This window comes from Dryobates pubescens, chromosome 16, assembly GCF_014839835.1.
Source record: "Dryobates pubescens isolate bDryPub1 chromosome 16, bDryPub1.pri, whole genome shotgun sequence".
In the NCBI taxonomy this organism is placed as follows: domain Eukaryota; kingdom Metazoa; phylum Chordata; class Aves; order Piciformes; family Picidae; genus Dryobates; species Dryobates pubescens.
The window spans coordinates 14263913-14286476 of NC_071627.1; the positions used below are offsets into that span (position 1 = coordinate 14263913).

Genomic DNA, 22564 nt, shown 5'->3' on the forward strand with positions numbered 1-22564 from the left:
TGTTACACTCCTTCCCCAAGCATTGATCAATTACAGCAGCTAGCTACAAAGATATAACAACAATTCAAGCCCCCAGCAAGCACAACATTTGTGAAATGGGCATTTCTTAAAATACTCAGCCCCAGCATGCAGACATCCAGGTAAATGCAGACAATTTGTGCTTGACCAGAAAATGTACTTCTGATGAGAAAGATCTGCAATACCTTGCCCCAGGATTTAAATTACCATGTCCTGAATGTAGATCCCATTAAGAATATAAAAAAAACCTGTATAGCCCAGTTTTCTGCAATGGTTCTATAGTATCTAGGCCATAGAGTAAAAAGGGTCTCTTGGCAGCATTATTGCCATGGGTATTGAAGCAACCATCAACAGCAAATTAGACTTGAAATTGTATACACGAGATGGATGCAAAACCCCATTTTAAAAGGAAATCAGATTTCATCTTATCCTTAGTCGCCAGCACTTGTTCACCTTTTGTAAACTTCAGTTGCTCTGTCAAAAACAAACTAGGAAGAAGCTTCAGCATACAAAAAAGTGAAAAACTGAGTAATTCTAGTGGTTGAGTGCAACAGTTACCAGGAGTCTAAGACACATAGAACCTATGGCTTCCCAGTAAGAGTAGAACCAATCACAGTTTTTCCTAAAAATAAATCATTCTGGACCATTTCTCTGCTACTCCTATGAAACTGTATTCTATACAGCATCCAAGGTCACCATGGAGTCTGTTCAGTCTTCTGTACATCTATTGGCGATTACCTGCAATGGTAAAATATTAACAAGTTTGGTTTTGATTAACTCTTATTCCCACCACATGGAGTAAGTGCTAGCCTCCTGGCAGGGAGGAAGGCACTACACTCCACAGAGCAGGCATGCCAGGATTTCATAGGTGAAACGTACTGTAAAATGAAGGTCTAGTGGAGATCTATTGCCCCTTTCTCTATCCAACACTGCTTTCCCTCTGGTCATCATCTTTTCACATTCATTTGTACATATTTGGCATCTTACCTCTAAACCTAGAGCAGTTAAATGTCCTGCCAGGTAGCAGCTAAAGAACAAGGGCTCACATCTCTGAGCCGCTTTCACCCCTACCACCCATGCAGGAGGCACTGCCTACTACCTGATGAGCTGTCAGGTGTAAGCTATATAACAAAAGGAAAATTGTTTTGCTACTGTGTATCACCTATGAAGTTCACATCTTGCAGGATCACCCAAAGCAGATTTAGTACCTCACTCCTCTTCCCACCCCATCAAACTCTTTCTGTTGTCTAACCTGAGAAGGTGGGATGTCAAGTCAGGTGATAAGGAACTGGGCTGGAAAGTACAGCCCAAACAATACACTGGAACTGCCCCATTGAATCAGCCTCCCAACAGCTGCTGTGAAACACAGAAGATGCTGTTCTCCTTCCCTCTCCAAACACTGCAGACTATGTAAGATTGCCATTCCTTCTTTGGTCATAAGTTTAAGAGGTACAAGGACAAAGTTACACCAGTGTGTAAGCTCACCTTCTTTCAAAGGAGTTTTTGGAGGAATATTTTCCTTGCGATCATGCTGGAAAGCTTTGGAAGGATCAAAATGCCTGATGCCCTGAATTGCAGCGAGTTGCTCCTGAAGATCTCTGTGGCTTTGCTTTTCTTTTGCTAGCAATGTACGCAGTTTTGAGATATCCTAATGAAAACATACTTGGAAGTTAAAGAGTAAGAGCAGGAGAGAAGTCTGCTTCATCCTTAATGAAGCGTTAACGAATACGGAACACAAAGTCACATACACAATTACTGGTGACTTTGAAAAATAAACCAAGCTCAAGCAGAGGTGTAGAGAAAGGAGCACCATTACAGCACTGCTTTAAGACACCACAAAGGGGTATGGTAGCCTGCAGCTTGCAACTTTCAGCAGATAATTCACCGGGTCTAGACATTCCAAAAGGGGTAAGAAAAAACAGGCAAGTAGGGGTAGCTATTTGCACTGATGATCCCTCCACAGATCACATAGTCAGTTAAACCAGATTCTCTTTGTGTTTCATGTAAACTAGTTCTTTGAGGTTATTTAGGAAACATAGAAGGCAAGTAGTTTGTAGGATTAGCCTATCAGTATTTAGAGCAAAGCAATCAAGCAAATGAATAACTTGCAGATTTCTCAATTGCCACAAACCTGCTTCAGGCGAGTATTCTCTTCCTTAAGCTTCATAACATGCTTGATTTTTTGCTTCTGGTTCTGGTGGCCAAGTAGCTTAGCATAGGCATCACTTAGTTTATTCAATTCTTCTTGGGCTGCACCATGCTCATTTAAGAGTGCATTCTTCTCCGCTTCGAATGCATCTAATTGTTGCTGAAATACAGACAGAATCTTTCAACACAAAACCTACAAAGAAAGGGTGGTTTGGGAAGGGGAACAGCTAGCTCAAAGGACAGTAACTTTAGAAACATTTGCCTTGCAATTGGAAAGAGCTTGCTTGGTTCTCCAGAGTAGAACTTGAGTCACCTGCCTGACTCCTAAGTCAGCAGATACTACAAATAACTATTTCATAACACACCTGAAAAGGCTTCGTTTTGTTATGCAAGTCCTCATACAGGTTACGCCAGGTCTTTATCTCTTCTTGTAAGCTAGAGGTCAAATCTTCATTTATGGTTTTCCTTAGGAAACAAAAAGGCACATGGAGTTTCATTGTAATTCATTGTTAGCTCTCAACACTTCTTCACACTAAAACTTTGAGGTGCTATAATACACAGGTATAATCTGAAGAAAGTTACCTTGAGCTTTCCACTTGAAGTTTTCTTTTCAGATCCTCATTTTCTTCTTTCAGTTTTTCCCGAAGTTCAGTCATTTGTGCACGACAAGACTCTCTTGTTCTCTCCATTTCTGCTTCTTTTAGTGCAAGCTTTGTCTGGACTTCCAAAACCATCCTGAGGAAAATACCATCCATCTTTAGAGACCTTTTACTTCATTTTTTTTTTTAATACCACTCTAAATCTGCAAACGCAAGTAACTGCGATTGAAAAGCTGCTAGGAGAACTGCTGAAGAAGGTTTGAACAAACAGTGCTACAGGAAAAGAACAGGACAGAAAGCAGCCAAGTTCAAGAGGTACAATATGTTTAATTTCTCCTATCAGGAAGCAAGCAGTGCTTTTGGAGTACGGAAACATCATGTTTCTTATTTATGGCTGTTCAATACCAGTAGCTTTTAGTGGAAGACACTCCACTAGTTACTTCACATGCAGAGGTTCTCTCAAGCAGAAACCAAAACTGTTCAGTGTGGATGGGCTCTAGGGTTCAAAAACTACTCCTAAAAGCACTGCCTCAGCCATTTTATTTTATCACCTAGGCAGAGACTAAGAATCACTTCCCTACCACATACTGCCAGCAAATTAAACACAAAATAACTTTGTTTTCTTTTACCAGTTAGAATGGAAACTGGAGGCAACACTAACCAAATAGACAAGAAAAAAATGGCAACATCTTAAAACAGCAGAGATGTTTTCAAATAAACTAGGCTAAGCAGTAGTATACTGGCTATGGGTGAATGAGACAGCAAAAGCATTGCAAAACTGTGAGGGATATTACACATCAGACAGAGTTGGGAAGGTCAGAAATGTACATGTCAGTTTAGTCAAGACAGGATTTGAGTGCAGCTGAGTAAGTAATTTATTCACATGCAACAGCTAAAATAGAGCAGAGCTGTTGATTTAAATCCAGCTTCAAGAGCTAGCTAGGAACTACATTAGAAGAAGTGGGGAAGGAAATCTTCCAGCATGCATGTAGTATGTCCCATAATGCAACTCACATACAGGCTGTTAGGCTGTTACTACAGTTGTCTAAAGGCAATTATACTCTGGGATCTTTTAAGACCAAGTCCCCCACCCCTTCTTCAAACAGGGATTTGATCATGCTCTGAACAGAGAGCAAGATAGAGCACATAAACCTCTAAGCTGCTGTTAGATAAATAGTCAGTTAGTGGTCTGATACAACTTCTTGGGTGTTACCTACTTATACCCTGTGGTGCTTCATATTAGGCAGAAGATCTTTGTTTAACTCCCAGTGAGACAATTCATGGAGGGTTAATTGTCATCTTTTGAGCAGAATTTGAGGTGACAGTGGCAAAGGGTGAGTTCTGCATTAAGTGTTTGTCCCTGTAGATTCTGTTTGTGGAACAGTTACTGTAACTGATATTTCTGATAAAGACAACAGTCTAGTGTATTTCAGTGAAGTATTTTCCTTTGCGTTCCATGTGAAGGAAACTGCCAAAGCCACTGACTGAACAGACCATTTAAATTTAAATTTAATGAATTTTCTACCAGTATTTTTAATCCTTTGCACTGGGAAAAGGTAAAAAAACCTTAAGCTTAACCCAAGTGCTGACTTTATCTGGTAGAGTACCATGTAAGTGCTGGGTGTTGCACTTCAGTCACAAGAACCCCATGCAGCGCTACAGGCTGGGGTCAGAGTGGCTGGAGAGCTGCCAAACAGAAAGGGACCTGGGGATACTGATTGACAGCTGGCTCAACATGAGCCAGCAGTGTACCCAGGTGGCCAATAGCATCCTGGCCTGTATCAGGAATAGTGTGGCCAGCAGGAGCAGGGAAGTCATTATGCCCCTGTACTCAGCACTGGTTACGCCACACCTTGAGCACTGTGTCTAGTTCTGGGCCCCTCAATTTAAGAAGGATATTGAGACACTTGAACATATCCAGAGAGGGGCAATGAGGCTGGGAAGAGGTCTTGAGCACAAGCCATACAAGGAGAGGCTGAGGGAGCTAGGGTTGTTTAGCCGGGAGGAGGCTCAGGGGAGACCTTATTGCTCTCTACAACTACCTGATAGGAGGTTGTAGACAGGTGGGGGTTGGTCTCTTCTCCCAGGCAGCTAGCACCAGAACAAGAGGACACAGTCTCAAGCTGCACCAGGGGAGGTTTAGGCTGGATGTTAGGAAGAAATTCTTCACAGAAAGAGTAAATGGCTGTTGGAATGGGCTGCCCAGGCAGGTGGTGGAGTTGCCATCCCTGGAGGTGTTCAAAAGAGGATTGGATGTGGCACTTGAAGCCATGGCTTAGTTAGTCATGAGGTGTTGGGCAATAGGTTGGACTTCATGATCTCTGAGGTCTTTTCCAACCTTATTGATTCAATGACTCTATGTTAAGCAGGCAGTCTTTAGCTGGCATTCTTTAGCTTAAGTAAAATTGTTTAATACCTTGCACATTCCTCTTTTGCTTTATTTTTAGTGTTTTCTGCTTCCTGAAGCTGCTGTAGGTTATCTTGGCTGATTTTTTTTAGGTTGGCAACTTCTTCTTCCAGAGAGGCGTTCTCCAGTTTAAGGTTACGTATTTCTTCAGCTACTGTCTTCTTGTAGCTGGTATTACAACACAAATAAGAAAAATCTTGTTACTTCAGGCCAAATTCAAGTTGACACGTTCAAGCCTTACAATAGCAATGGCTCTTGCAAGGCAGAGATATGGCAGGTTCTGGCACTGATAGATCTGGAGCTGAAAGCACCCCCCTTCCCATAAAGCCATAGCGGTAATTCTACAACAAATTCTGCATTGCAAATGTTTTCCCAATTTGCTAAATATTTTAAAACACAAGAGACAAACTATAGCTGCTGCTTAACCACCAGCAATCTACTATCTGAAACATCCGTTGGCAAATAATCCCACTGGATCCTTCAGGGGTGTCTTAGCAATAATAGCATCACTTTTTAAACACTTTCATAATATGAAGTTTGAGAGAAAACATCTGCAAGAACTGTAAAAAAAAACCAAACTGGATTCATTGCAAATTTCAAGCCTAAAATAAAAAAGCCTTATTCCAGAGCAAAGAACACCCTTACTAGTTGCAGCTCTCAGATCCAAGAGCACTTGGAGTGTTGATTAGACTTTGGGAGAAACATCCAGTTTCCTAAACCAGATGTAGAGTGTGTCATTACACTTGACTGGTAGTCAGAAGGAGTAAGTTAATTTTAGTGCCATCACATACCCATGACAAAATCCACTGCTCTAGTACTGTACCAACACTCAGAGGCAGTGCTGAGACACATGAATGAACAGCATATTTTGTTGATGTGATAATCCTCATCCTAGATCTTGATGAAATTTAAATACCTTTCAAACTCAGCAACAGTCTGCCCAAGTTTACACAATGTATTGCTGTGTTCTTCTTGCATCTGCAAAACAGCATTGCTGTGTGTTTTGTTGATTTGCTCCAGCTCAGCATTCTTTCTGAAACAGAAATTCATCATTCCACTGGAGATAAGTATGTCTGAACACATAGCAAAATGCTGGTACCAGTTAACAGTACTGCTGCCATAAAACTAACTGTGACAAACTAGCAACTTCTCCACCATGAGTTCTCATGTATCAAAGCACAATCCTCACAGTACATTTAACTAAGCACTTCCCCTCTTATTTTCCAAGATAGCTCTCACACAGATTGAACATTTAATAAGCTTTCAGCACATGAAAGGAAGAAACAAATTGCTTGGAAAAACTTTCTTGGTTATTGCCCTCTTCAGGGCAGAAACAAGCAATATACATGCATGTAACTCACCCTTCACAGCAACAGCATATTATTACAGTACTGGCATTTCAGCCAAATAGCTGCATACTAATGAAGTAGCTGTAAATTCAGAATACAGAACAGATTGCTGTGATCTAATGACTATCACTGATCAACAACCACCATGAAATAATTTTAGATGTCTCCAGGTGTCTTTAGAGCCTGAACTAGGCTCAGAAGCTTTGTTCATATTCTGATTTAGCATTTTCCCTTTCAGAGCTTTAGAAGCAGAAAGTTTATTTCACAAACCCTTTCAACTTCTCTTCCATCTGTGCAAGTTCAAGAGCTTGAGAGTGGATTTCTCGTTCCAGCTGCTTCACCAACTTTTCAGCTTGCTTCTCCTTGGCATGTAATTTATGGAGCTCAATCATTGTATCATTCAGCTCTTCTTCAAGAAGATGTCTCTCACTTGTTACCTCATCTTCAAACTCTAGTAACTTCTGGTGTATTAATGCAGAGGACTCCTGCATATCAGAAAAATGCAGATTTTAAAACCCTAATGTTTTTTCCAGATAATTAAAGGGTAATTTGCAGTCTTCAGGCTTTAAAGCACAAAAATAAGGTCAAATATGTGGGCAGAACTAAAACACACATCATACAAGCTACAATTCCTGGAGCTACCGGATCACAGTCTCTGCTGGTCAGCACCCACTTGTACAGTCCACAGATTAGACCATTATTAATACAGCAATTTAATGACCAAAATCAGAACCTTTCATGTCAGTCATTTGGATTAGACTCTAATTTCTAGTCTATTTACCTTCTCTTGCTGCAACTGAGAAATGATCTCATCATGTTTCTGAAGCAGGTTTTGGTGGTGGTGTTCTTTTAAGCCAATTGTTTTTTTCAGGTCTTCCATTTCAGCATTCATACTCTGAAGTTTTCCTCTGATCTCAGACAACTCTTTCTCTGCACAGAGAAACTGTCAATATAACACAAGCTTCCTTCTCTGTCTTCAGAGAAATACAACATCTATTCTTCATAGTAATACCATTCTATCTTTAAAATTAGGCAGGCAAGGAATAAAAAAAACAAACACAAAACAACCAACTCAAGTCAACAACCAACCCAAAACTTTGTTTTTGACTTACTGGAAAACACCTCAAGACTGGCTAAAAGTACACCTCTTTAAAAATAATTTTAACAGCAGGAATCTTTGAAGCAAGCAATTAGCCTTTGTGAGAAAAGCAGAACAGCTGGGGAAAACACACCTAATAGTTTCCTCAAAGCTTCTTCCACGCAATACCAGTACATACAGGACAAGTGGTAGAGAGAAGTGCTGGTTTTGAGAGAGGAGGGAAAAAAAAAGAGGCAAGGGTTGCTAGATACACTCCCATACCTCAATGAACCTGTGCACAGCCTGCCAGCCTGCTAACAGAATTGAGACAAATGTCATGCTGCTTCTCAGTGAAGAGAAAGTGTTCACCATTCCTACTACATGAATAATTTTAATTCCATACAGTCTACCTTAGTAACCCTCCACAGAAATACTGATTTAGACTTACAGATTCAAAGTGGTTTCCATACTGCTAGAAATATGTCTAGCTGTCTCAGCCAGAGCAGAGAGACATGATTATTTTAACCTGGCACAAACCAGTCTAAACCTACACTTTAGAACAAATCTATTTGATGCTCTCCCACATATGCAAGTCAACATACAAGCACTAACAATTACCTTTTTCTTGTTGAAGCATTTGACATCTTTCATTAAGTTCTTGTGTCAGTTTATATGATTCTTCCTCTCTTGTTTTAAGGGCTTCCTTCAGGATCTTAATATCTTGGTTTTTCTTTATCAGAGTCTCCTCCATCTGGGCAACATCTAGTTTGTATTTCTCAACTGTGTCTGCAACAATGCTGTAGGAGAAGATTCAGGTATTTGTGACCACTAAACTGCTTGTAAGCTTACACTACAGCACAAAGGAAAAGAATGCTTAGGACTGTTGGTTTCCAACAGGAAAACTGCTTTCATCATCTTTTACAAACAGGTGGTTTTGCACACTAAGACAGGTTAGTGAAAATTAAAACCACTTTCTAAAACAAAAGGTCAGAGTTTAATTAAGAAATCTGTACATCCACACAGAAATATAAATGTTTGATTAAAACAGAATTAGTCACTATAATCAATTTACCAATGACTGCTACATACAGGTTTTTTTGCTTGTTTTACAAAGCTGAATTTCACAGAAAAGTATACAGACTATTAAACCAAATTTTACAAGAATAAGCAGAATCTTAAGATATGCAGCCAGTTAATGAAGTGTCTCTTAATGAGTAAATTGACAAGGGTGAGGGTAGTACTTACAGTTACAATCACAAAGGACTGGATTAGCAATTTGTTTGAATTAGACTGCTGCTCATACTCAGAAAATTCATCACAAGTCTTAAAATTCAGATCAGAGTATTGTAAAGTTCACCAGGAGCCAAGATTGAGGGGGCATGCTGTTTTATAAGCAAGGGCTAAAAGACACGACTGCTAGTACATTAGAGGAAAAGGATTTAGCTTGCTTCATGTACAAATAACTCAGGCTTAAAAAATTATTTCTGGACCCTGATACCATTTTTCCATATTCATGCTTAACCCAGATATGCACAAGAAAGAACAATTAATATCTTACAACTCTTTTCCCTTGTGTTAAACAGTATCTGTTTCTCCCCCCTTTATTTTAATAATACTGTTAAACAGAGTTTTTGCCAAGATACTACTTCACCAGGCATAGAAGTGTTGTACTGCCCTTTAATTTACCCAGTCCAGCTTGAGAACAATTTATTACCTGAGCTCTGTGATATATTCCAGGAGTTTTTCAGTGTCAGATTTTTCTTCAACTTTCTCTCTCTCAGTAGCAGACCTAAAACCAGTAACTTTTTACAATGGACATATGCAAACAAATTCAGAGCTACTTGTAAGCTACTTGTTTATTGGTAAGCAAGTAGAAAAGAACCCAAACACTGAATCACAACTTAGTGGTAAAATATACTTTTCATAATCCATAATGGCTGACAAACTGCTGTTGGTTCTAAGAGGTGATTCTATCCTGTTTTGATACGTGTTCCATTTAAAGTGAAGATTCTCAGCCATATTCTACCACAAGCAAGGATGCTCAAGCAGCTGCACTAGCTAGACATTTGTCTGGATCATTTCCTGCCTTGTAAAGCGTACTACCTGTACTCTTAGCTTTGTGGTTTTTAACTGTAATGCAAGTATAAAAGTTCTGCTCATAATTGAGCATGTGGATGTTAAGTAAATGCAGAAAGCACAAGGAAGATGCTGCAGTGCTGATCATACAAAACTGATGTAAAATACTCCTTATGTTCATCCTTCTTAGGTTGCCATCATCAGAAATAGCCTATGTGTTAGTCCATGTTCCTGTGAGGCAAGTGGCATTTGGGCAGAACAAAGTGCTGATTTTTAACCCTCTTTGCTTACATACAACTACTTAAGACAAAACACTTTGCTGTTGCACTTCTTCAGAGGAAGTGGCTACTACAAAGCAGCTTTTAAAGGCCTTCAATACACTTAGCTAAAGAACACTTGTGTGTCCACTGAATCTATGTCAAATGGCTGGCTACTGAATTAGGATCTCAACTGCTGATCCAATGCTTTCTCATTCTTGCTTATTCATAATGTACTAGTTGAGTGGCCAGGTACTGAAGTATCCAGTCTATATGAACATCTCGCTCCAAAATGAACACACATCTTCCCTCTTCATCCCCATATCCACCCATACCATACTGGAAGACAAAGGGTTGAAATAGTATGGTTTGTGTTCTGGAAAAAGGCTGGATACACTAGAGGAACAATATGTAGTATGTTCCTTTAAGAACACAGCAGTTTCTAAAACTTAATTCCATCAAATTTATTCCAGGTTACAAATACTAATTTCTGCTCTCTCTCAGTAGAGAAACAGCCTGTATTTTCTCTACAGCAGATGCTTACTGTGAGGTATAAGCACATTCCCACAGCTAGATACAATGTCAGCTAAGTCAAGTCCCTTCCTTATTACTTACAGTTTTTCTTCTAACCGTGCTACTTTTCCTTTGGAATGCTCTAGATTCCTTTGCACTTCCTGCAGCTTCATTTCCATGTTTTCCTGCTTTGCAAGTGCAGTCTTAAACAAACAAAATAACAAAGAGAGAAATATTACCAGCACAATGAGCTTTAGTAATAAAAATCCACTGCCTAAGAGAGTGGCAGACTGAAATGAATTAATAATTAAGATTTAATGATAATGCTTGCCATTATGCTAAATGTGACTGAAAATATCCCTCTGTAAAGATATTAGCCATTTGTTTAAACAACAACCACCCCCCAAACCCCACAAATGTGTATAAGAGCCTCAAACTATAATCAGGACCACTGGATTTCTAAGAAATTAATAGTCTAACCAACAGATTGATATGGTAACAGAATTATTTCTAGGCTTCCTTACCCAAACATAGATTCACTCTGCATATCTACAGCAAAATCAAGAACATTTGCTGTTTGTTTTCTCTACAGAAAGAGGAAACTACAGTGCTGAGGAAACTACAGTTCTGTGGTAAACTCTTGATTGTGTAGCCCTGAACACCTCAGAAGTGCAAATGTTCATACCTTTTCCTTAGCATCCCTCTTGTTTCTGAGCTTCATTAATTCCATGCACAAGCTGCTCATTTTCTTCTGCACACCATCTTCAGACAGCTTAGTAGAGATGAATATAAAACTGCTAAGCATAACTCCTTTGTATGAATTACTTCTCATACAATCCTTTAAGTGTCACCTCCCCCAACACTGATCTCTACCAGCCCTTAAGATGGGCCTTAGCAGGTCCCGCTCTGTCTTTAGACAGATGCGCACAAGGTCCCAAACCAGACATGCTCTATCCCTGTGCCAATAGGGGGACATGGGGAACATGAAAACAGATGGCAGTCTAGCAACTAAAGCTTCCTTTCGCCCAAGAAGTTTAGTAACAGCTAATTTGTCTGGATACCTTTGACTTCAGTAGTTCATTGGTTCTTGTTAACTCCAGAAGCTGCTTTTTCAGGCACGCGACATTTGCCGAAAGAGATGTTTTCTCCTGGACTGCAGCACTCAGCTTGGCTTCAATCTTAACAAAATCCTCATTCACAGCTGCAAGTTTTTTATCCTGCTCTCCACGCTCTCTCACTAATGCACGAATCTAAACCAACAGAAGTATTTATTGCCTACCATCATTCTTCTTAAATAACACCATTACTTTATGCCTGTGGTTTTCTTGGAAAGGTTAAGTATCCAAACTATTAACTTGTATTCAGAATACATATCTTCACTTGTCATTCACAAAGAGCAGCATAACACTACAATTCTCTGTTACTACACAGCACAGATCTGCAGTCCTAGCACTTTTTCAGACTTAGTTTATGCTACAGAGCCAGTGCAACATGCTAAAGTTAGAACAGTCTTAGTGCTAGCTTGCAACAGAATCAAGCTTTCTGTGGCTGTAGAATAGGCAGAATGTGACATTTGAGACACAAGGCACGGATTAGTGTACAGAAGTGTACTGGTAATGAAAAGCTATCTGCTTCTAAAATGAACGTTGATTACTAAGCAAAAACCTCAGCAAACAGTTTTTTTAATAAACCAGAACCTTTTTGGGGTAGAGAACATAGGACCTGGTTCTCTTTTTTTGTCTAATCAGTCAGTAGGAACAATGTAACTACATTAACGAACCAAATGCTTTCTACACACTGTAACATCTGCTAAGTAGTACTCTGCACAAAGTTGTTTGCAGACTACTTGTATGCTGTGCTATGCTAATACTAATTTTATTAACTTGAATTTTTTATCCTGGTAAGTGGAACTGCATTACAGGGCTGTGATCCAAATGTATTCATACCTCCTTCTCCAGTGTCTTCTGTTTCTTTTTCTCTTTCATAAGGGTAAGGTCTTTTGTAGGCTTCCGCATCCCATTAGCTGGCTTTTGAAAACAGATGTATTAGAAATACTTAAGCTGATCCCTAGGTACATACTGCTGCAACAACACTGAACACCTTCATATAGACATTACAATTAAAGACACACACCCATGCAAAGCACATCAGTGTCAGGTTAGAATGGGTTTTACTGTACCTTCTAATAAGCATTACTGTGAAAGGAGAGCTTACAACCATTGTGACAAGAAATAGATGAAGCACTCTCCATACAGAACCCTTTTAACTTCTTAACCACAGGTTCATGTGCAGAATTTTATCCTCCATCAAGAGCGCTAGTAAACTAAATTAGTGAGTCCAGGCTATCATTTCTCTGTGCATGTTAAGCTATGCATCTTCAAATCTTTAATCACATGCTGAGCTCAGAACCTGTAGATACATTATCATCCCTTCTGTTTCTTTTTACCACTAGGTTTCTCTTCTGCCCTGTCCACCATATGAAAGCAGAAATACTTATCTTCTTAAAAAGAAGTTGCCATGTCGTAACTACATAGCAAGCAAGAGGCAAAAAGCCACCAGCACTGTAACACCAAAGACACTGTGTAGTCCCATGTAATCAACATGTGATTGCTAAAGACGCTGCAATTTCTTTTTTCATTCTTAGTTACTAAGGAATACAGGCATGAGGTGTTTAATATTTACTCAGGTAGGTTAACAGTACTTGCACAAAGGGTCTACATGATCTAACCAGTCACACAGAGGTCTAGCTACAATTTAAACAGAGCTAAAGGCACCACAGAAGATTCTTACTGTTAACACAAGAGAAGAAAATTTCTTTCCAGTTCCAGGAGTAGTTACACTCTTATCACTCTTCAGATTTGTCTTGCCTGCAGAAAGATGCAGAAGAAAATGGTCAAGGAAGAGAGCGTGCATGAACGCACACAGCAAGGGAAATTTAACCACACTGGACAAGGTTAATTGACTTTTCATATAAAAGACAATGTCATGTGATTGCAAGACTACCCACTTCACAACCCAATACTAGCTATTTTCTTGCTGCAGTCAGGTACTTCAATGTTAGGTCACATCAGCACTTGGCAGATTTTAGAGAAAGACTGCCAGATGACTGAGTTTTGAGAATGCAGCTTCTGCCAAGTTACCTTGCAGCATCCAGATCCCTGATGTCAGTTTCCAGCTGAGGGATGCTTTATAGGTAAAAATTCCATGAAGACGGGGTTAATGAAGTAAACAATTTATTTGACCTATAGAAATCTCCTTAATTAGCAGAAGTCACATAGAAAGCTGTTTTCAGAAGATTCAGGCATCTTCTAACAGCTGCTACCCCCCTTGAGCTGGAAGGCAAGCAGGGAGCCCCGAGGCTGAACAACTTCAGAGCAAGAACAGCATGTGAGCATTAGCAGTTGTCACATCAAAAGGCAATATGTCGTTGTGTTCTGGGCCACTTCTACAACTACTTACTTTCCTGTTTCCTAGCCTGCTGACATGTTTCAGAGGTCAGAGAACCTTTCGGTGCACCTGAAGAATTAACATCACAGGATTCTCGCAATGGGGCACAGGCTAGAAATGAGAGTTTCAGAACATCAGAGAACAGCTAAGGTAAATTATAATGTTTTTTAGCTCAAATGACTCAAAGCTGGTGATACAGCTAAGTTAAAAGGCAATATACATATACAATATTGCAAGGCACCTTATTAGTGATAGGAGTGTATTCACTTCCATAAAGAAAAAAAACACAAATGATTTGAGGATGTGAACCCCACGTGATGAAAAAGTCAGTCTAAAGTGAGAAAGAATAAAAGTAAACAACTTATTTTTTAGACATCTTCCAGTTTAGAAAAAATTTATTTAGGTGTTACTGAACACCATTTTTCTTCCAAATAATTACATTACATAAATTTTCTTTTTTTTTTTTTTTTTTTTTTTTGTTAAGACAAAAACTAAATCATTTTAAGGGAAACAGCAAACAGAGGGCTAGAAATTCTTCATACAATTATCATTACAGCCAAGTGCTGTGAAGCCCAGCACATACTTAGCTACTTGATTATGCTTTCTGCAAATGAAGGTACTTTCCCTTAACGTGAAAAGGGGTGATGGCATGATGGCAGCATCATTCAGCTACAGCCAGAAAGTTACAAGAAAACTTTCACACCACCAAAAGCCCTCGGTAGCCATGCTTCAGTCGTGACTAGTTCCATACTTCTCTCGTGTAGCTTTGCGTCACGGTATCAGAAAGCTAGCTCGCCATTTATTCACTTACTGTGCACATGTATATACATGCTCGCTATTAGATTTAGTAGCCGTTTAACACTCTTCAAGAGGAGACCCCTGCGACAGCTTAGATAAGAGACCCTCAAACGCACATTACGCAGCTCCCTTCATAGTAGGGCACAGACATGCTGCAGTAGCCGCAAGCCGATCCCCCCTTCCCCCTGGCACCATGAAGGAGAGCTTTAGCTACCCCGCACACATACCAGAGCTGCGGTCAGAGCAGTGGAGCGGGGCGCTGCGAAAGGCCATGGCAGTAGGCACGCACCGAACCCCCACCCCAGGCGTCTGAGCGTTCAAAGCTTTCAACGGCCGCTGCTGCGCGGCCCGGCAGCCAATCACCTTTCCCCGTTGGAGCTCGCTCAGCAAATCAGCGTCCGTGCGCGGAGCAGGCGCCTCGCCGTCCCAGTGGTGTGCCGGAGGTGACTTGCGCGCCTGCGCGGGGCTGTCATATCCGGGGCCGCTGGGGTGGAGCGGGGCTGCCGTCTCCCATGTCGGCTCCTTTCGAGGAGCGCAGCGGGGTGGTGCCCTGCGGGACTCCCTGGGGCCGCTGGTATCAGACCTTGGAGGAGGTGTTCATCGAGGTACAGGTGCCGCCGGGCACCCGGGCTAAGGACGTCAACTGCAACCTGCAGAGCCGGCACATCGCGCTCTCCGTGCGGGGCCAGGAGGTGCTGCAGGTACCGGCCGCCTGGCAGCGGCTGGGCGGGGGTCCGGGAGCTGAGGGCGACGCGCTCTGAAGGAAGGGGTGATGAGCCTCGCCCGGTGCTGCGAGGGAAGGGGATGGAGGACAAGCCTCCACCCGCACCCAGTGCTGTGAGGGAAGGGGAGGGAGGGCAAGCCTCCACCTGCGCCCAGTGCTGTAAGGGAGGACTGGGTGGGTCAGGTCAGGGTGAAGCGCCAGCCGCGCCCGGCGCACAGGGCCTCGGGGCGCTAGTGCCTGCCGGGAGCGCCGCTGCCTCGTCAGGGGTCTTACACACCTCCCAGCTGTGTTGCTTCTTTGTTTTCATTTCGCAACTATCTCCAAAGTGAAGTTTATTAGAAACCGCTCTGTCGAGCTGTGCAGGGTTTTAAAGATAATAAAAAGAGCAAACTCACGTGGAGACACTCACCTTTTTGCCATCATTTGGGCAGTGTTTGAGTGTATAACCTCACTCACTGCTGAAAGGCTAAAAGCCCCAGATCAAAAGCAGATTTATTTTCACACTGATGATGAGCAGCTCTTTGTGTCATAAGGTGCAGCAGTCACACCGTAGCTGTATGTTACCCTTGGCAGAAACAACAACGGTTTTGTGTCAGGTGAAAATGGCATTGCCCTCTGAGAAACACAGGCCCTTTCAAAGAACTGGTACTGAAACAGTGACAGGTATCTTCACTATATTAAATGCTTCCTTTATTTTTTCTTTTTGAAGTTGCATAACAAAAAGTAATTCTTCTAGCCTATGTGCACACCTATGTTTATAGGGCCAGACCAGCCTATTCATTCTCAGTAGGAAACAAGAAGGTAAGTTTGGAGTAAAACTTGATTCAGTCTGAAATGGATACTGAAGTTTTCCCTGTCATAATGTTGTACATGTCTTTTGCAGGGTAAACTTTTTGACTCTACAGTAACTGATGAAGGAACATGGACATTAGGTAATAAACCACAACTGACATGCCATTATCTGCAACTTCTCAAAAACTGCTGCAAAACAGTTTACCTTTTAATGGGGAAGATTGTTTTCTTTTCTGTACACAGCTGTGTGTGAAAGACAATGTTGTTGCCAGGCTAAGGAACTCGGGTAGTATGTAAACCCCAGACATTAAGGTTAATGGAAAAAATGCTGTGTCTGGGAAGGGACAACTCCATGGATTACAAACACTTCCACACAGTGAGAGCTTTTTTACAACCCCTCATTAAAGCTAGATTTATGTGGTCTGTGCTTCTCCATAGTTGTTACTTTTTGTTTTTTTTAATTCCTCTTATGCCTTGTATTTTTGGTATAGGTGACATGATATGCAGTATAATTTTGGGATGGGCAACAAGGCCTAGAGCCCAAGAGAATGCAAAAAGCAATCTAAAATTCCCACTAAGGTACCTACAAGTGTTGAGCCAAAAAAGCTCCTCTGATCATTGCATCATAAATAATGCAAAGTGTTCACAATATTTTGGCTCTTGGCAATCATATTTATAGATTGTGCCTCTGACTTAATGTTTTCCTGTGACTGATTTTGCTTCCAGTGTTTCTAAACATATACTAAATGTTGGTTAATAATTTGCTAATTTAAACAGGAATACTAAAAGTGTAAATAAATATTGTGAAGTGAAGCCTGCTCTTTTCCAGTGTGTGAATAATCTTCAAAATACACTCCTTAAGTCTGTATTTATCCAGTTCAGTGCAACTAAGCATCCTACATATTACCTTTGAAGTGTAGCTCTAATATCCTGGTGGACAGAAGGAGGATCATGAGTTAGTAATGTGCCCTTGCAGCCAAGGCCAATGGCATCCTGGGGTGTATTAGAAGGGTTAGTAGGTCAGGAGAGGTTCTTTGCCTCCTTTACTGTGACCTGGTGAGGCCACATCTGGATTATTGTGTCCAGTTCTGGGCCCTCATTTCAAGAAGGACGTCGTGAAACTGCTTGGAAGAGTCCAGCACAGTGTCACAAAGATGATGAAGGGTGTGGAACATCTCCCTTATGAGGAATGGCTGAGGGAGCTGGGTCTCTAGCTGGGAGAATAGGAGACTGAGGGTTGACCTCATTCATATTTTTAAAGGTGTGAAAGGCATTGTTGGAAGGATGGAGCTGGGCTCTGCTCAGTGATGTCTAGTGATAGGATGAGGGGCAGTGGGTGCAAGATGGAGCATAGGAGTGAGCATAAGGGAAAACTTTTCCACTGTGAAGGTGACAGAGCCCTGGAACAGGATGTGCAGAGAGGTTGTGGAGTCTCCTTCTCTGGAGGTGTTCAAAACCTGCCTGGTTGTGTTCCTGTGTGGCCTACTCTAGGTGGTCCTGGTCTGGCAGTGGGGTTAGACTTGTTGAAATCCCTTCCAATCCCTAACATTCTGTGATACTCTGTGTGTGTGTAATATATTGTCTATAGGCATTCAGTCTGTTTAAACTGAATATACCTCCAATGTGTTGCTAAAACCTGGTTCTGGCTTTTATTGGTAATAACTCTCTCTAAGGCCTGACCTCAGGTTCTTCTTTATTTTCCTAGCTGATCTATATGTGTTCATAGATTTAATTTAATCTTTTCTCCATTATGAACCTCTCTGAAAAGAGGTTTTATGTTTACAATAGAATTACATACGAGCTGCATTTTAATCCCTTAAAGAGCATCAGCATTTTGCAGGCCAGAAAGGGGAAAGATGGCTGTATAGACTTTCTTTGCTTCAGCCTGTTTCTTGTTAATGGTTATTTATTTATCAGTTAACTTTGTCATTTGCATTAAGAGTTTAAATTCCCTGACCAAAAAAAATCTTTTGCTTGTTAAGGATGAATTCAGCAGAACAACAAAAATGACTAGCACATAGGACTGAGTTTAATGGTTGGTTTATGTGTCTGTTTTCACTCAACAGAGGACAGGAAGCTGATACGAATTGTCCTAATGAAGACCAATAGAGATGCTGGAAATTGTTGGACATCTCTCTTAGAAAATGAATATGCTGCTGATCCTTGGGTACAGGACCAGATGCAAAGGAAGCTTACACTGGAACGATTCCAAAGAGAGGCAAGTTAAAGGAGCATAATTACCCCTTATGTTTTGTGTTTGCAGTTTTCAGGGACATAACTCTGGAGCAAAATTGTTTTGCTGTCTAGTGCCATGGGAATGCATACTGTGGCTCAGTATGCATTGAATGCTTAAGAGGTTTTATCAGTGTGCTTCCAAGAAGTCATTCTGTTAATTGTTTGAACATTTTATGAGAAGTTAAGATGAGTTTATGTGGGTGTATTGCTGGTTTAGGATTTGTTGCATAATGCCAACAACTTTTAAGTTAGGCTGCACACAGTTTGCATTATTATTTGGAATTATGATACAGCCATATTTGCAACAAACTTCTGACATCAAATTCTGCCATCAAGCTCTAGTACCGGAAGGGGGCCTACAAGAAAGCTGGGGAGAGACTTTTTACAAGGACTTCTTGTAATAGGATGACAGGGAATGGGTTGAAGCTTGAGGAGAGTAGGTTTAGGCTGGATATTAGAAAGAAATTATTTATAGTAAGGTTGGGGAGACACTGGAACAGGTTGCCCAGGGAGGTTCTGGATGCCCCCTCCCTGGAGGTGTTCAAGGCCAGGTTGGATGAGGCCTTGAGCAACCTGGGCTAGTGGAAGGTGTCCCTGCCCATAACAGGGGGGTTGGAACTAGTTGATCTTTAACGTCCCTTTGAACACAAACCATTCTATGATTCTGTTGAAGATGTTTCTTTGCAACATTAGATGATGTAGAATCATTATCTGCAAAACATTTTCCTTGCCCTTTTACTGAAACTGCTTAATTTGCTTTGGTCAGTAGTATTCCTCTGTATGGCTGCAGAGCTTTAGCATTACAACTTCTTGCCTAACAGCTGAATCAGAATGCTGCAGACTGCAACTGAGAACATTTTTATGAAACTTGTTATCCAGCATGGCAGGTACTTATATTTTTAATGAGTAATTTCAAGTGACCCCAGAAGCCAGAATTTTCTCTTAAACTTTCTGTAATGTTTTTTTCCTGGGAGATCTAATTGCTTGCCAAATTGAGACCCCCTTTACAAAGTCACTTCAGCAGTAGGCAACCAGATGACAATTCAAGGTTTATTTGTTGATGCATTTTCCAAGAATGTCAATGCCATGACAAATGAATGACTGATTGTTATATTTCCTTATTACCATGGCAGGATATTAGCAGAAAGAGTTTTGAGGCATTTTGTTTGTTGATTTTTATTTCATTATTAAAAGTTATTGATCTATTAAATTTTTCTTTCGCCTTCATCAGAACCCTGGATTTGACTTCAGCGGGGCAGAGATTTCTGGAAATTACAGCAAAGGAGGACCAGACTTCTCTAGTCTTGAAAAGTAAACTGTTTTTATCTGTGTTCCATGGGAGGAATTGCACATAACACTTAAAGACTGGAATCATGTAACTGGTGAAGTCTTCGATGATCTCTTCAATGGATTGTGGTCAAGTAATTACTTCAGTGAAGAGAAAGATCTCTTCCAGTAGAACAAAGTGTTACCAGCAGATTTCTAAGCTGTGATAAATTTCTAATACTAAAGGACAAACCTAGAGAAAGGTGTGCACACCCCCCCTCCTCCATCTCTCATCAGAATGCTGATTTAGGGTTTGTTTTGTTTAAACATCATAGTAAACTAGTTGATTATAAATATACCACTTGTCTTTATGCAACGGTCTTCATCATTGAAGATCAGTTGTTGTAAACAAAATGTTTTCTCTTAACTTGCAACAGGAAGAATATTAAGATGGCTTGCAGCTACACTTTCCCCCTGTAGCAGCCCTCTGTCAGAAATGTTATTCTAAAAAAGTGGTTTAAATAGAGACTGCTGCATCTTGCCTTAAGTAAGGTTTTACAACCTACTGTGCTAATACAGCACTAATGATTAGTACTTGCTACCATGTAAGCAATACTATAAAACTGAAAGGTCAGGTCAAACTCTGGCTATAAGTAATTTTCTATGTTAATGTAATATGGCGTTTCAGTGTAAATATGTAAAATTCTGAAAAAGAATAGAATGAATTCTAAAAGGAATAGGAAATCTCTGTGTAGGAAATGGTATCTTGCATCTATTCATCACCATCACATAGCACTATGTGTTGATGGTGTATCTAAGAAGCTGTAGATTTTTCTAGATACAGTTTTAAAGCCACATTTTAAACTTAGCTATTGCATGATATAGTATTTTGCATGTGTCAATTACCTATCAGGAATGTTCTGCAGCAGAGAAGTGGTCCAGCCACAGCTTTGTGCAGGATGAAAGCTGTGTCAAACATACTAACAGGAGGAAAACATGATTGCCAACTCCTGTTGTATTCTGAACACTAAAGATACTGCATTTGAGGAGGTCTTAAGCAGAAGTCTCACTGGAGATAAATTGCCAGCAGCTGGTCCCATCACACTGCTGAGCCTCACTTCTGAAATTGTATCACTCTTTCAGTTGGCATATGGCAAAAATAAAGCAATAGCTGAGGAGGGAGAATGCTTTCATTGTAATTATATCCGCCGCTTTCTCAGGGTAAGAGCATGCATTAATACTCCTGAAATATGTGCGTTCCTTCTGCTGTGTCATCTTTGCAGAAGGGTTGGAGTAGATGACATTTGGAGGTCCTATGGTTGTGTAGGGACTGTGCACATGTAAGTCACTTTATAGGCTTCCTAAGAGGACCTTTTATAACCAACAAGAAAGAAGTTAGTCAAGCACATTTCAATGTTTAATTGAAAGGTACACATCTTGTTATTGAGACATGACAATCAGAATTGCACATTGCATCATCATCCTCTCTCCCAGCAGCCTGCTCACACCTTTGTCCAAATCACCTGTATGCTTTTCTCAGGCCAGCACAATGCACACAGAGTACCAGCAGACAAAACCCAACTGCAGGTTATGCAGTGCCACCACTCCACTCTTTTCAGCTGAAGGCTTATTTGTCCAGTAGAGAGCTTTGGTACAAAGTCTTCTGTGAGAGGTTTAACTAGTGTGAGATATGCAAAGAATGGTTTCTCCCTCAGCTGTTACCATAAAGGAGAAAAAGTTGGTTGGCTAACATATAAGCCCACACTATATTCAGAGCATTCTGATCTCTCCTCCTTTAAGTCAGTTCCTATGACAATCAATTAACACCCTACTGCAAACAGCCTCTGCTCCACAGTGATGTGGAAGTCAAGAGGTGATCAGCAGTGTTCCCCCAATACCTATTTACCTTACATACAATAATACATTCTTACTCTTCACTTGCTTGTTAGCACCAGAAGCATAGTCTCAAGCATCTGATCTTCAAAGAACCAGTTCCCTTTCACAAAACTTAAAGCTTTAAGTGAAAGTGGAAGCAATCTTCAATGGTTCTCTGGATTTCTCCTACATAGAGTCCTAGAAAGGACATTAGCCCTGCTCCTACTGTAAAAATGCACCCATCCAGCATCCGAATTTACCTCTTATGGAGTGAAATTTGGCAAAACTGGTGTTGCATTTGAGGCAGGTGACCCAGCACATTCCCTCAGTCTTCATTGGGTATCACAAAATTTTTACACTCTGAAATAATTTGTAAACTACAGCTCTAGTGCTGAAGTTACTGACACTGTGTTAGTGACTACCCATTATAAGGCAATTAAATTAGGTTGCTCTTTTCTCTTGCTCTATCTGCTTGATGTGGTGAGCAGGTATCATGTAGTCTAGTTTCTAACGTCTGTGGTAGGCCAGTGGCCTGCCTAGCATGTGGACACATGACAGTGCCCAAACAGCATGTCAGGTAGGCTGACAGACATTTGCTGTTGTCAGCACTATTGAGCAGGATTAGTTTGACTGAGACACTGTGGCATTGTGGTACTGCACATGATGTTTTCCCTAGTGTCACAATCTTTAGAAAGTGAATATTTATTTATTTTTTAAAAATTAAACCTGTACTTCAGCCACCTCCATATAGTTAGACTACAGAAGCTGCTCTACAAACTGTCTTAAGGTGTTAAAATTCCTTGTATCAGTAGTGTGGTGCTTCACGAAAGAGTAAGCAGTCTAACGAGACATAAAACTGACACTGTTACAATCATCATGAAAAGAACACATTTGCTGGAAGGATCTTTAGGCTGAAATGTTACATATTCTTTCCATGAGTTGAGTACTTCATTGTTAAGATCATGTTTCAGACTGTTTCTCA

General features: G+C 40.7%; 2 protein-coding genes across 2 annotated transcripts; one reads left to right on the forward strand and one right to left on the reverse strand.

The window, feature by feature from the left end:
• Window positions 1–1284: 1284 nt before the first annotated feature.
• Window positions 1285–15012, reverse strand: HMMR (hyaluronan mediated motility receptor). The gene is made up of 17 exons (XM_009902322.2): window positions 14918–15012; window positions 13905–14003; window positions 13236–13312; window positions 12392–12472; window positions 11507–11695; window positions 11131–11217; window positions 10548–10648; window positions 9314–9388; window positions 8218–8396; window positions 7303–7451; window positions 6792–7006; window positions 6089–6205; window positions 5182–5340; window positions 2749–2901; window positions 2532–2631; window positions 2150–2326; window positions 1285–1666 (listed from the first exon to the last, which is right to left on the reverse strand). Exons 1-17 carry the CDS (start codon window positions 14961–14963, stop codon window positions 1292–1294), a joined length of 2379 nt encoding a protein of 792 aa, XP_009900624.2. The 5' UTR covers window positions 14964–15012; the 3' UTR covers window positions 1285–1291.
• A 168-nt stretch (window positions 15013–15180) lies between these two features.
• On the forward strand, window positions 15181–19983 carry NUDCD2 (NudC domain containing 2). Its single transcript, XM_054168446.1, has 4 exons — window positions 15181–15391; window positions 16298–16346; window positions 18273–18424; window positions 19673–19983. The coding sequence occupies exons 1-4, from the start codon at window positions 15203–15205 to the stop codon at window positions 19754–19756; spliced, it is 474 nt and encodes a 157-aa protein (XP_054024421.1). The 5' UTR covers window positions 15181–15202; the 3' UTR covers window positions 19757–19983.
• Window positions 19984–22564: the final 2581 nt, after the last annotated feature.